At 38.4% G+C, this 13,633-nt stretch overlaps 1 protein-coding gene across 5 annotated transcripts in view; it reads right to left on the bottom strand.

Annotated features, from left to right (window-relative positions):
• Window positions 1–13,633, bottom strand: part of ABCC8 (ATP binding cassette subfamily C member 8) — a 2,552,355-nt gene that overhangs the window by 2,531,986 nt on the left and 6,736 nt on the right. For all 5 annotated transcript variants that reach the window (XM_044082872.1, XM_044082868.1, XM_044082869.1 and 2 more), the window contains exon 2: window positions 4,984–5,007. In XM_044082872.1, coding sequence (XP_043938807.1) covers window positions 4,984–5,007 — 24 coding nt within the window. The remainder of the gene's footprint in view (window positions 1–4,983; window positions 5,008–13,633) is intronic.

The raw sequence follows: 13,633 nt of genomic DNA on the forward strand, positions 1-13,633 counted from the left end.
TAAATTTACCTAACACTATGGACGAAAAACTTCCCACAGTTTCTCCAGCCAGCTTGGTCGACATAGCCATCCTGAGGCAGTGTAGCAACTGCCTCATGTTCACAGACAACCCTCTACTCCTAGTCCACATACACTCATGTGAGAGATGCACCTATATTAAGAACCTTGAATCCATGATCTATCACACACCAGTCAATGAACAGGTTGTCACCATGCACACCTCACCTCTTACTCCACCCAAACACATATCACACATAACTACATATGTGGAGGTTCTCACCAGAAACATACCTAAACACCATAGACCTCCCAAGTACAAACGCAAGCATGCTACACATAATACTTCCTCTACAGAACACAATACACATAATAGCTCATGCACCAGTGTCTCACCTGTCAAGCCCTTAAGGCAAAACACAAGACCAAACATATTATTCATAGGTAATTCCATCGTGAGACACACAGATGTCCCTCTCAGCAGGCTAGATAAGGAAAGGGTCATGGTCAGCTGTCTGTCAGGTGCTACGATCCACCATATCACACATACACGCAAGTCTCTCAACAACAGGCACTGTTATGACTCCCTTATAGTCCATGCTGGTGTGAACGACTTGAGATGTACCTCTCTAGATTATATGAAGAGAGACATGACTGAGCTCTCAGATTATGTGTCTCTGGCAGGTATGTCCCTAATCTTAACTTCACCCAGGATGATGCCTCTCTACAAACAGAAAATGACTGACTTCAATAATTGGCTTAGTTTCTGGTGACATCTTAATGGGATCCAGTATCTGTCAGCCTGGGATGACATGATCGACAGTCCTCAATGCTTTACCAGAGATGGTCTTCATCCATCACCCTGGTGATTTCAGCCACTGGCTAAGGCTCTTCCCACCCCCATAGTGCCTTTTTTAGGTAGTGTTTCAAGGACAAAATTCCTGAGGTAAAAACTCCATCTAAAAACAACCTCAAGGTTATGCTACTAAATGCTAGGAGTCTTAACATGAAACTGGACTCACTGGAAGTGGTCCTCACCTTGGAAAACGCAGACATTTGTGCAGTCACAGAGACCTGGCTCAAGGCTGTGAAAAGCATCCCAGCCATATTGGGTTACACCTCCTTCCACACATTCAGACCACAAACTGAAGGTGCAAAAACTAAAGAAGGAGGTGTGTCGATACTCATTAAAGATAAATACACCTCAAGATTGGTTAAAAAGTATGGTTCCCTGGAGATACTTCAGCTGCAATTAACTGTTGGTAGGACACCTATTCAAGTCATGCCAGCTACAGGACCCCCTCCATGAATCAGGACACCCACTCTGCCTATTTGGATCTATTTGAGTCTATCAAGATATATCTAAACACTGTGGTTTTGGGTGACTTTAACTACCCATCCATCAGCTGGGTAAATTACACACAAACTCATTTGCCCAAACATTCCTTGACTTTGTTAACTCCAATGCCCTGGACCAACTGGTTGACATGCATCCTAGACCTGGTGGTTACCAATATGGGAGAACCACTCAAGAAGAGCAAACCTGCCTGGTGGACAACTGCCATTAACAGACTTTGCAATAAGAGGAAGAAATTGTTGTCTAACAGTAAGAGGGAGCAAGCCCTAAACTGGAAACACTCCCTCCTTAGCTTAAACAAGCAAAAAATACTTCTTGTGAAGTCCTTCAAAGCAAACTACAAATTCAAATTAGCTTCCTCAACTAAGGACAACCATAAGGCATTCTTTAGTTACATCCGTAACTAAAAGGAAAGGACGAGATTTGTGCCAAACTGTAGTTAATGATGCCACATGTACTAAGCCTGTGGACGTAGCTTACCTGTTGGCCGTCTTCATTCCCCTGTCCCCACCACATGTCCCCATGACATCCCTACCACCTGTCCCCTACCTTGTATCTCTAAAGAGTAAGTCATAAATGCCCTCTCTAAAGCCAAAAACACAGGATCTAAGGGACCTGATAACATCCCAGGCTGCATCCTACATGGGCTCAAACAAGAATTAGCAACTCCACTGGGAACTTTTTTCAATCATAGTCTAAGCACTGGTTTCGTCCAGCTGAATGGAAAATGGACTCCATTATTCCCTTGCACAAACATGATGCTTCCACTGACCCTGGGAACTACAGACCTATTAGCCTGACTAGCCTTATCTGTAAGGTTATGGAGAAAGTCATCATGGACCCTATCAACAAAGATATAGGTAATTTCCAAACACTTGACCCTACTCAGTTTGGGTTTGTCAGAGGGAGATCATGCCACTTAAACCCGGTGAACTTTTTTAAGACAGTCATTAAGGCCCTGGACAAGAGGAAATCTGTGCATACAGCCTTTGACACTATCCCCCACTCAGGCATCATTGACAAACTCACCCAGCTATGTAGCAGCCTTTATATCATTAGATGGGTCACTACCTGGCTCACTGACAGAACACACACAGTCAAAATAAGGGAATGCACCTCCAACACCAGACCTGTAACCAGTGGTGTTCCACAGAGGTCAGTCCTGGGACCTGTACTGTTTGGAATTTATTTCTCTGAAGTACAAGCAAAAACTAAATGTCTGTGGCTGACAAAGTTTGCTGATGACTGCAAACTAGGAGCGGTCACAGAATCTGCAAATGATAATCCAAAAAAGAGCAAAAGGCACCAAACCAAACTAGTAAATAGAAAATAGGTACCAACCCACGATGAAACAATGAAACTACAGATCAAAATGTGGGTGAGGCACTTTAATGAACACAATAGGCACTGCAAACTCGCACGAATAAAACAACAAGAAAAAGAAGTCCTGCTTTTCCAGAAGCTTTGCTGTAGAGCTAATGTGGTGGCGGAACGAGTTTTACGCCCACATCTGAAGAAGTGTTGGAAATGAAAACACAAATTGTGGATACGATTCTGTGCTTGTTGTTTTAATCATGCGAGTTTGCAGTGCCTATTGTGTTCATTTTCTATTTACTAATCTGCAAATGATGTCAACATCCTACATGAGGGCCTTACACAAACAAATCATTGGTGCCAAAGTCATTCCCTTAAACTCAATGCAAAAATATATATTATCATCTCTTTCAGTAACAGCGATGTTCTTGCTAACTACCACATCAATAGCAACATCCTAAGTATGCATGTAGTGGTGAGAGACCTTGGCACACAGGTGACAGCACCCTTACCGTTGATCACCGTGTCTCCACAGTGGTTAGAAGAACATTCTATATTGCTCATACCATAAATAAAGGCATTGCCACTAGAAAAAAAACGCTATAACCTTCCTCCATTCTTCCCTCATCAGGCAAATAATTGAGTACAATGCCTTTTTTGGTATGTACCTTTCCAAACATCTGCAACAATTGGAGACACCACAAAGGTTCCTCACAGGGAAAATTCAAGCTCTTCAGCATCTGTCCTAGATGGATCATCTGAAATAACTGTCACTTTATTCTGTTTCATACAGACTACTTTATTCTGTTTCATACAGACTACTCAGAGGAGATCTCTACTTTGCATATAAGGCAATCTATGACCCTGCTTTACTGGAAATGCTGCATATCCGCAAATCAAATGGTACATGGGTTACTCACTCTAAAGATTTTAACTTGGTATGTCACATTAATAGAACCTGCTGGAGGGGCAGATTTGTCTCCCAGAGGTTGCCACACCTTTGGAACAGACTCCCATTTCATGTCAAACACACCACCTCATTGGCCCTCTTCAAACGCAATCTGGATGATTGGATGGGTAACTGTAAATTCAGTCCAGGAGTTCCACCTGTGTCCCTCTTGGACAGGGGCATTAAGTGCTGATCGTGGAAATAAGGATAGAACTTGGCTAAACTTGTAAGGTCGCTAGGGCCATTAGCTTAGTAACTTCCCATGATCCTATGATCCTATATATTGTATTATGGATGGTACAAATCTTAAAAAAAACTTAACATATATGAACATTCCCTAAGGGTAATAACCTAGAAAGTCTTGTCTTTGTTAATATGTAAACCGACTTTAAAGGTCTGTTTTGACAGTAAAGGGTACATAGCCAGAGTTAAATGAGCAACAAAGAGAATGTTATTAGCATAGTCACCTAGTTCACCCTGGGGTCATGTCACTTTTCCACTAAGAGAATGAAAGTAGAAGAAAATCATGCTTTTGTGTAAACTTATTGCAATGGGAGAAATTGTACTATGCTAAAAATAATGCGAGTCTACATTTAATGACTAAAGATATGTCTCCTGTAACTTTCCCAATAGCTTTAAAGAAGACTAGCCTTTATTCCATAAAAATAAAATAACATTTAGTCACATATGCATTGCCACTCTGAAAGATCGACAATAAATCAAGATGATGATGGTCCTGGATGCTGCAAATCAGTGTTAATGCTATCATTTCAACTAAAATACAGCATAATAATCTCTAGAAGTAAAACTGAGCACCAAGGGTAACATGGCATTTGTTATCAGATGAGTAAGCAGCTATTAAGCCATATAAAGCAGTTCAGCATTTGAAATGATTATAAAGGGCCTCATAAGATCTGCTTCATGGTAATTCTAATGTCAAATATAGGATTATTGAATATCAAAGATAGAATATCCCCCCCAACATTACTGCAGTCAATTATAACATTTTCTTAATATTACATAATTTCCATTGCAAGGTCATTTTACGCTCATTTTCCTAACAACGAGGAATATGCAAACCACAAACTACTTTAATACATTAATGTTTTAAACAGTTCTGCTAAAAATACTTTGAAATAGGCTAAAGCTGCAAATTAAGGTCTAATTAAAAACTAAAAGAGGAAAAAAACACATTTATGTCTAATATCCTTAAACTATCTCGTCTGAAAGAAATAACCAGTGTCTGGTTATATACTGAATACTAAACATTCATGTACAATCGTTACTAAAATACAAATATTATTGCAGTACCTTCTACATATTTGAACACATTTTACTATTAAACTAAACTAATCAGAAAACCTACCTGAGTGGTCTTCCATGGGGGATACTTTAAAAACAAAATATAAAGTTAAGATGAAATCTAGCAAGTCATTTTAAATGCATTCTCTTAAGCTTTCACAGAGCATCATAGGACATTTATTATTCATGTCCCAAGTCTAACAGATTCCACCACAAGTCATAACTTATTTTTTTCTTAATAAAGCAACAATATCATTTCAAAGACAAGCAAAAATTCAGCAAAGTGTTACTTTTTAATGAAAATTCTGTCCTTCAGCAAAAAATAAAAAACAGTGAAAGTGCTCATCACAGAAGAAACAGTGCACATTGTGTGTCATACAACTGTTCACTATCATTTCATGGATTAGTCTTCATTAAAGGAGTGTAAAATAAAACTGAAGACTGAAGTGTTTCGATTAAAGTAGCAAATAAACCAAGCCATTTTTTTCTGCAGCACTACCAGGACTGCTGTATTACTTCAGGAGCAACATATGGATATATTGGTAGCATGGATATGTGGAGATGTCTTCTTAGAACTAGAATATCTTCTGAATGGAAGAAATACTATTATAAATGAAGAAAAGTAGTTCTTTACCTGAAACTATATTCCTGACATGTATTTTCACAATACAGCAGGTTCTGTACAAGGGAAAGTACTGTTATCTCAGACATGGGAAGAAACATAATGCAATTTGTGTGACTTGTTTCTTATTTTAGCACATAAATAGGATTGCCACCTCTTCAACTGCCCAAAGTGGGACATTTTTTGGACAAACATGACATTCCCATGGCCTGTGCAAAGGACAGAGCTTCACTTTTTTGCCAAAATAAAAGTTTACTCTTGTAGCATTTGAGTTGCTTATGCTATTTCATATAACGTACAGTGTTTCGGATACAACATAACCATTTTATGCAACTATTAAAGAAAACTTATGAAATATTTTTGTCCTAAAATCTCAGGACATTTGTCATTTTTTTAGAATTTTTTGCAGGACACAACTGTCCAAAGAGGGACAGGTGGTAACCCGACACAAACTGCAGTTTTAAATTCTTCGCTGTATATGAGATAAACATGTAAATGCATGAATTTTAGACTATATTCTTTAAAATGATATGCAAATGAAAACACGCAAGCATCAATGCCAACACACTGTATTCAAATATACTGGGAAAATACAAGCTATTAAATGCAACTTTATTTTTACAAACGGCACAGTATTTTAAAGGTTTTTGTATATTCATTTGACAAATCAACACATTTAAGTTTTCTAGGTTTTTTATGTAAAAATATTCTTGACAAATGTTTGCATTATCATTACTTCCAAAAGGTTATGCTGGAATTCTTAGAAAGGTATACCTCATCTGCAGTATCTTTATTTGTTAGTAAGCTAGTGCAGATTGTTAGATCAGTGAAAGCTGATATTATTCATATTTTTTATTAACTCTCAGGTAGAACACATGAATTAAAGCAATTGTCATGACAGGAAAACACTGTTATGCAGAAGTAACAATTGGCTAAATGATACAGCTTTCCATGGATTTAAACATACAATGCATTTGTTTCCCCATAACATGGCTGAACTGCCAGGGTGCAACTGCACAGCAGTTGTACTGCTACCCACAACTGGGACTGATCAAGCATGACTAGAGGTTCCTCAAAATTTTAGGATGCACAGGTACATACATTCAGATGACAAATAAGGATAACTTGGTTCACATAAATAGTCCTTTTCTCTGTATAACTGCAAATATGCAAAATGCACTTTATTTTAATTAAACCTTATTTTGCCCATGTCTTCAGAAAAATTCCCTTATGCCTGGCTCAAACACACCATCTGGACTCAAAATCTCATTGAGCTACTTAATGTTTTTTTCTATCTTGTCCATGAAACTACTTCCTCTCTTCAAAATTATACATGCACACATATTCAGTCACATAACACATATGTACATACGGGTCTACTTTGTGTCGTTGAATCTCATTTCACTGAATTTCATTTCACCCTGACCACTTTGTTGAAAACTCAAATTACTGAAAACTCATTTCACTGAATCTCATTTCACTGAACTGCAGTTAGTAAATATGTCATTGTGTAGAGTACTGTAAGGCAAGTAAAAGGTATATGCCCTTTTCCTCACTGTAGTACGATCCTGAAGTTAGTATATATAGTTAGGAGGGGTGGGGGGCACAGCCCCCCACATTGGGGGGGTGTGGGAGGTGTAGCCCCCCACTTAGTTTGAGTACATATTGTCTTCTGGAGAGGGTTAATCATTGGTGTTGCAACTATGCATGTCTATTGTTTAAAATGCATTGTTTTGAAGTGCCCCCCACACCACCCTAACTATATATACTAACTTCAGGATCGCACTACAGTGGGGAAAGGGGCATATACCTTTTACTTGCCTTACAGTACTCTACACAGTGCCATATATACTAAATTCAGCTCAGTGAAATGAGATTCAATGAAATGAGTTTTCAGCGAAATGGCCGGGGTGCAATAAAATTCAGTGAAATGAGATTCAACGAAACAAAGAAAACCCGTACATGCATATTTATCTATCTGTAAACATGTCTATCAACCTACCGATCTATCTGTCCTTCTACCTATCGATACCCCTGCTCCAGCATAGTAATGCATGTGAACCCTAACCCTGAACCTAACCCTAACAGTGCACCTAACCTTAAAATAAACTTTCCATAACACAGCACTACCACTATTCAGACAAATTTGAGCTGAATGCTGGTAGGGTTATGGATTATAGATTAGAGAAAGAAATGTGTTTCCTTTCTCACTGCAGTAGGTTTCAGTGATACATATTGTTAGTATTACAAATAGTTCATATGCTTTGGTCCACAATTTATCATGTCGATCATTCATCATAATATAACCATGTGTGTGAGTGTGAGTGTGTGTGTGTGTGTGTGTGTGTGTGTGTGTGTGTGTGTGTGTGTGTGTGTATCTATGTGCTTGTTTCGGCAGAAGCCCTGTCCTGGCCATGTATTACTGCAGCAAGCAACTATGCAGTTGTTGAAATAACTGTACTTGTTTTAAAGTGATTCCTTTACATTACCTGAACAAAGAAAGAGCCTACTTATTATTTAATGCTAGTATTAGTGATTACTAAAAAGAATGTGGCAATTAAAAAAATACTTAAAAACAAACATAAAATAAGGCGTGCTCAGTTTGAAATAAACACAAGTGAAACAGCTACATTCTGATGGTTTATATTTTTTGTGCAGAGATGTATACTGACTACTACATGCCACAGGCCTTTTTAAGGTGTTGTGTTCCTAATTGAAACTAAAATTATTATTTGTGTGTGCATTCATATGGGCAAGGAACAGTGACAAATACAAGTGGTAGCTACCAGTATATTAGATCAGTTCTGCTGCATGGGAGAATATTAGTGCGGGGACCTAGACCTCACAGATAGTTACAGATTCCACTCCATGACATGTTTTAAATCCAGCAAATTTCCACCACCTTAAAAAGTCATTTTGCAAGGGGAAAAAAAATTAAACTCACGTACTCTAAAAAAACAAAACAGTAAATAAAATAGCAGCATCAGGCATCAGAAACATACACACAGTTCAAATATGTTACTGAATAAGCCTAAAAGAAAAATAAAAAACATAAAATAATAAACTACACATAACAGAAATCAGAATTGTGACACAAATTAAACACACAGTAATAAAACCTGATAAGGAACAGAAAATGTCCTGAAAAAGGTGAAATGGTAACCTCCTGATGAAAGTTAAAGCATAGATCCCTCAAAAAGGAAACTGGTAATGTTTGGGAAATACAGGAAATGAAGAAACATGAAGAAAGGAGCAGCAGTCTCATTAGCAAGAGAAAGTCAGCCACTTCTTCATTAGAGTCAGATTACACAGTACTAAGCAACTGGAACCATGGACTTGCACATTCCATCTGTAGCTATTAACATATTGGTTGAAGTCAGCACCCAGAGACAGTGTAGCAGTTGTCTCATGTTCACTGGCAACCACCCATTACTTAAAAAACCTGCCAGTTTATCAGTGATGTTAAACCAAAAAACTACACAGGAAATCAGTGCTCAGAGCATGGAAGCATTAACTTGGAAAATAGTTTTAAAGCACTGTAGAGATGCGGGAATACCACCGATATAGTAAACTCACCATAAAATTCCAAAACTTTAATAGTCATACAAAAATAAGAAACAAGAACAACCATTAAATGCTTAACTTTGCCACCACGTTTTTCGTACCTAACAACTAGGGCTTCTTCAGATCCAAATATAAATGCCATACCTCCCTTCTTTTTAAACATGTCCAATAGAAATTATTCAATAATATAATTAATAGTGTTGTTATACATTGTTATCGGGGGCCACTACAAATAACAAGATTGTCATCACCACACAAAACCACACTAAACCAATCTTAAACACCTCAGACCAACCACGTCAACCTACAAATGCTGAGGATATTATTAGTAACCTACCACAAAGGTCTCCTAAATGTAACTCAGGAAACAAGCACTCTCAACAACCTCACCAGCACACATCACAGGCAGCAACACCATGAGGAATACTTCTGTAAGTCATACAGACTCAGTACAACAGGCAAACTACAAAACATACCAATATTTTCATCAGGCTGTGCAAAAAGAGGGTCATGGTCAGTTGCTTATCAATCGACAGGATTCACCACATCACAGAAGCATTCAAGCCCTTCCCCATAAGCACCTATATGACAAAGTCATTGTACAAGTGTATGTAAATGGCGTGAGATGTACCTCCCTGTACTATATGTAGAGACACATGATGGATCTCTCGGAATATGTGTTTCCAAAAAAAGAACATTGACCTAGGTAGAAAAGTTACTCTGTAATAAGCACTTTCATTCCCAATTACACAAGGAATTTCATCAGAAGGCATATATGTTTGAGGTAGGTATGAACCTAGCCTTAATCAGTATTCTACCATCACCAAATATGTTGTCACAATACAATCAAAGTCTAATCAACTTCAACAACTGGCTTAGATTCTGGTATCATTCAAAAACAGTACAATATAAATTAGCCAGGGAGGATATGCTAGACAGTCCAAACTGCTTTGCCAGGGATCACCTGCACCTCTACCCTTAAGGCTTCTATATACTGGGTAAAATCTTGACAATACACATTGTGCTTTTTTTAGGCAAAGTCAGTCTTCTAAAACTTCCATCATAACTAAACAGAATCAGTACAATATTAAGGTATAGCTGCTCAATGCTAGGAGCCGTAACAAAAAGCACCATACCCTACAAGCACTATTTGCCCTGGAAAATATAGATATATGTATCATCACAGAGATCTGGTTCAAGACCAGTGAGAGCAGTCTTTCAGTGCAGGATATCAATCCCTATGACACATTCAGACCCAGCACATTAGGCAAAGACATTAATGGTGGTGGTGTCTTCATGTTCATAAAAAACACCTCATGTCCAGACTCATTAGAAAAGATAACTGGAACTCCCCCATATCCAACTTACTATAAACAAAATCCTTTATCACATCATAGCAAACTACAGGAACTTAGTGTCCCATACCTCTTAACTAACGAGTATGGAACCCCCCTATGTATTTAGCCAAAAAAAATTCTCATAGGAAAATCCAGCTTATCCATCCAACTGGGAGACTTGTACATCCCCAAACATGTATGCCCAGAGATTTTTGGATTTCAGAAATACAAACACCCTCAATGAGTTAGAAAAACCCTAACCATGGGAGATAAAATCCTGGATTTCATGTTTATCAGTAAGTGACAGCTCTTCTCCCTACATATTGTAATCATCACCCTGGTCAGACCACAAGTCACTCACACTCACCTTAAAACTGAAGTTAGAAGCATCTTCCAATACCTCAGAATTCAGAAACCTTCCAATACCTCAGAATTCAGAAACTATGCAAAGGCTAACCTAGTAAAACTGAGTGGTGACCTTAGTAAATTCAAAATCTCCTTCCACCTCAACAATCCCACTGTTTATGTTGAATCCTTTACTGCCACGTTCTGTGCTTGTTTAAAGAGCTGCATAGATGATTCTGTTCTCAGAAATAAATACAATGCAAAATTTAAAAAAAATAAACCCTTGTGGTGGAACCTTTTCATAAACAAGCTCTATAATAAAAGAAAAAAAAATAACTGCACACAAAATAAATCCAGTTTTCAAGAAGCTAAAAACATTATTGCTAAACTAAACAAATAACTCTAAATCCTGATAAAATCAGTCAAAGCCAGACATAAGGTAAAAATAGCCCCCCACTAAATGATAACCATAAAACCGTCTTTATTTATATTAGAAATCTCAGAAACAACACCTAACACGAGGCCGAGCCAATAGTAAATTATGTTATATACCCAGACCCAGAGCAGAAAAATTCAGCTCCAACTTCACCCCACCCTTCTAATACTTTCAGATCAAATATTCACGAATACTCCCTCCTTAAATCAACCAAGAACAAGTTCTCATGGTACTATCTAAAGACAAGAACATTATGTCCATGGGGCCAGAAAACACACAATGTGAATTCCCTCTACAGAGGTTATTCAATCTTTCGGCTTTTCCCGGTTAGGGGTCGCCACAGCGGAACTCCGGTCCGCTAATGATTGGCAGTAGATTTTTATGTGCTGTTTTGCCAGGCCTAATGCACAACCTTTAACGAAGGAATGCCCATTCACACATGTCGCCACACAGAAGACGCTCTAATTGAGAATCGAACGGGCAACGTCTAACTGTGAGGCGACAACGCTACCGCAGCACCACCACCATTAGCCTTAAAACAGGCTTTATGCTGCATGAATGGTGGAAAGCAACAGTCATTTCCTTGCAAAATGATGGGGTCTACAATAGATTCAAGTAATTATAGACCCATAAGCCTGACCATCCTCAAATGTTAGGCTATGGAAATGATCATTATGGAATTAATAAATAAGGATATAGGTGACCTACAGACTGCTGACCCATCTCACTTCAGATTTGTCAAGGGCAGGACCAGATAACTTAACCTAGATGACTTCTTTGAAAAAGTCACAGAGGCAAATGAACAAGGCAGCTTAGCACAAATTGTTGTGTTCAACACTATCCCACACTCAGGTATCACAAATAAACTCTCCCACCTAAATATTATCCCCCGTGTAACTTGATGAATAGCAAATTAGTTCACAAGTAGAACTTGGGAAGTAAGGGTTGGTGGCTGTACCTCCTCCAAAGGATCTGCCACTAGTGGAATATCCCAGATTTCAATCCTTGGCACCCTTTTCTTCAGCATTTAACTTCTCCAATGTGAAATCTAATATTAAGGAATTGTCACTGACCAAGTTTTCAGATGACTAAAAACTGAGTCCCATCATAAACTCCCCAGAGAACACCATGATCACACAAGAGGGTCTTTCTCAGGGAAATAGTTGATGACAAAACCATGGGCTGAAAATAAATGCCAAGGAATGTGTAATCATATCCTTTTGCAACCATGACTCATTTTATAACTACCAGACTGACAACACCCCCCTTGAAAACTGATCCCATGACTAGAGATCTGGGAAAGTACATTGACAATTAGCTGTCCTTTAATCACCAGGTGTCCATTAATGAAATGCATTCCTTTTTTGTTGCATAGCTTATATCAAAGGGTATGATGTCCAGATGCAGGGACATAATTGTTCCTCTATACTCCTCACACATTATGATGATTACTCATTCATTCAGTTATGATGCCCTTCTCGGCATGTACCTGTTCAAAGTCTTTTCACAGCTGGAATCACCACAACACTCCCTCACTAAAACATCAAGAGCCTAAGTCATAAAATCCATGTAGGCCATCTCAAAGCCTTATCTCTCTTCTCAGTACCATACATGCTACTGAGGAGTACTTCTTCTTTATGTAAGCAGCCACAACAGACCTTGTTTTATCAGACTTATTATGCATTTAGAAGTCCGATGGCATGAGAAACACCTGCTCAAGTGACCTCAGCCTCTTTTGCAAGATTAACAGAACATGCTTGATGGATAGGTATGTATCGCAGGGAATACCACTCCTATGGAACTGAATTCCTCCTCCACATAAAGCAGAGTATTTTTTGTATTCTATTCAAACATAACCTGGATGAATGGACAGGTTACTACAGATTCTCATCTGGTTTAACACCACTATCCCTCATGGGTACTTACAGGTTTCCCATATCCAAAATGTACTTGTGTGGCCCATCTTTGAAGATTCATATTACAAAAGAGGTTCCCTATTATATGATCAAAGACGCATTCTTTCGAATGCATCTTGATCGAACTTGAAAGCACAAAATGGCATATAAGTGAATTCTTTCCCTGGGAAAGAAATCGCTTGGTTATTTTGCTGGTTTCGTCACTGTAGTGCGATCTTGGAGTTGGCATATTTAAGTAGGGGATTGTGGGGTGCACAGCCCCTCACATCGGGGGGTGTGGGCAAAGCCCCTCACTTTATGTAATTTTTTTTTTCTTTTTTGAAACACTGATTTTTTTTCCCTGAGAAAAAAATTGCTGTTCTAAGTGTTCAGAATTGTAAGCTTTCGCTTACATGGAGTCGATAAATCAGCGTTCACTTTTTTAAGCGTTCGCTGATTTAATATAGACCCATAAAATACAAGGCTAATAAATGCCATGAGAATGCATGGGTTGG

This window comes from Protopterus annectens, chromosome 9.part0, assembly GCF_019279795.1.
Source record: "Protopterus annectens isolate FY-2018-M chromosome 9.part0, PAN1.0, whole genome shotgun sequence".
In the NCBI taxonomy this organism is placed as follows: domain Eukaryota; kingdom Metazoa; phylum Chordata; order Ceratodontiformes; family Protopteridae; genus Protopterus; species Protopterus annectens.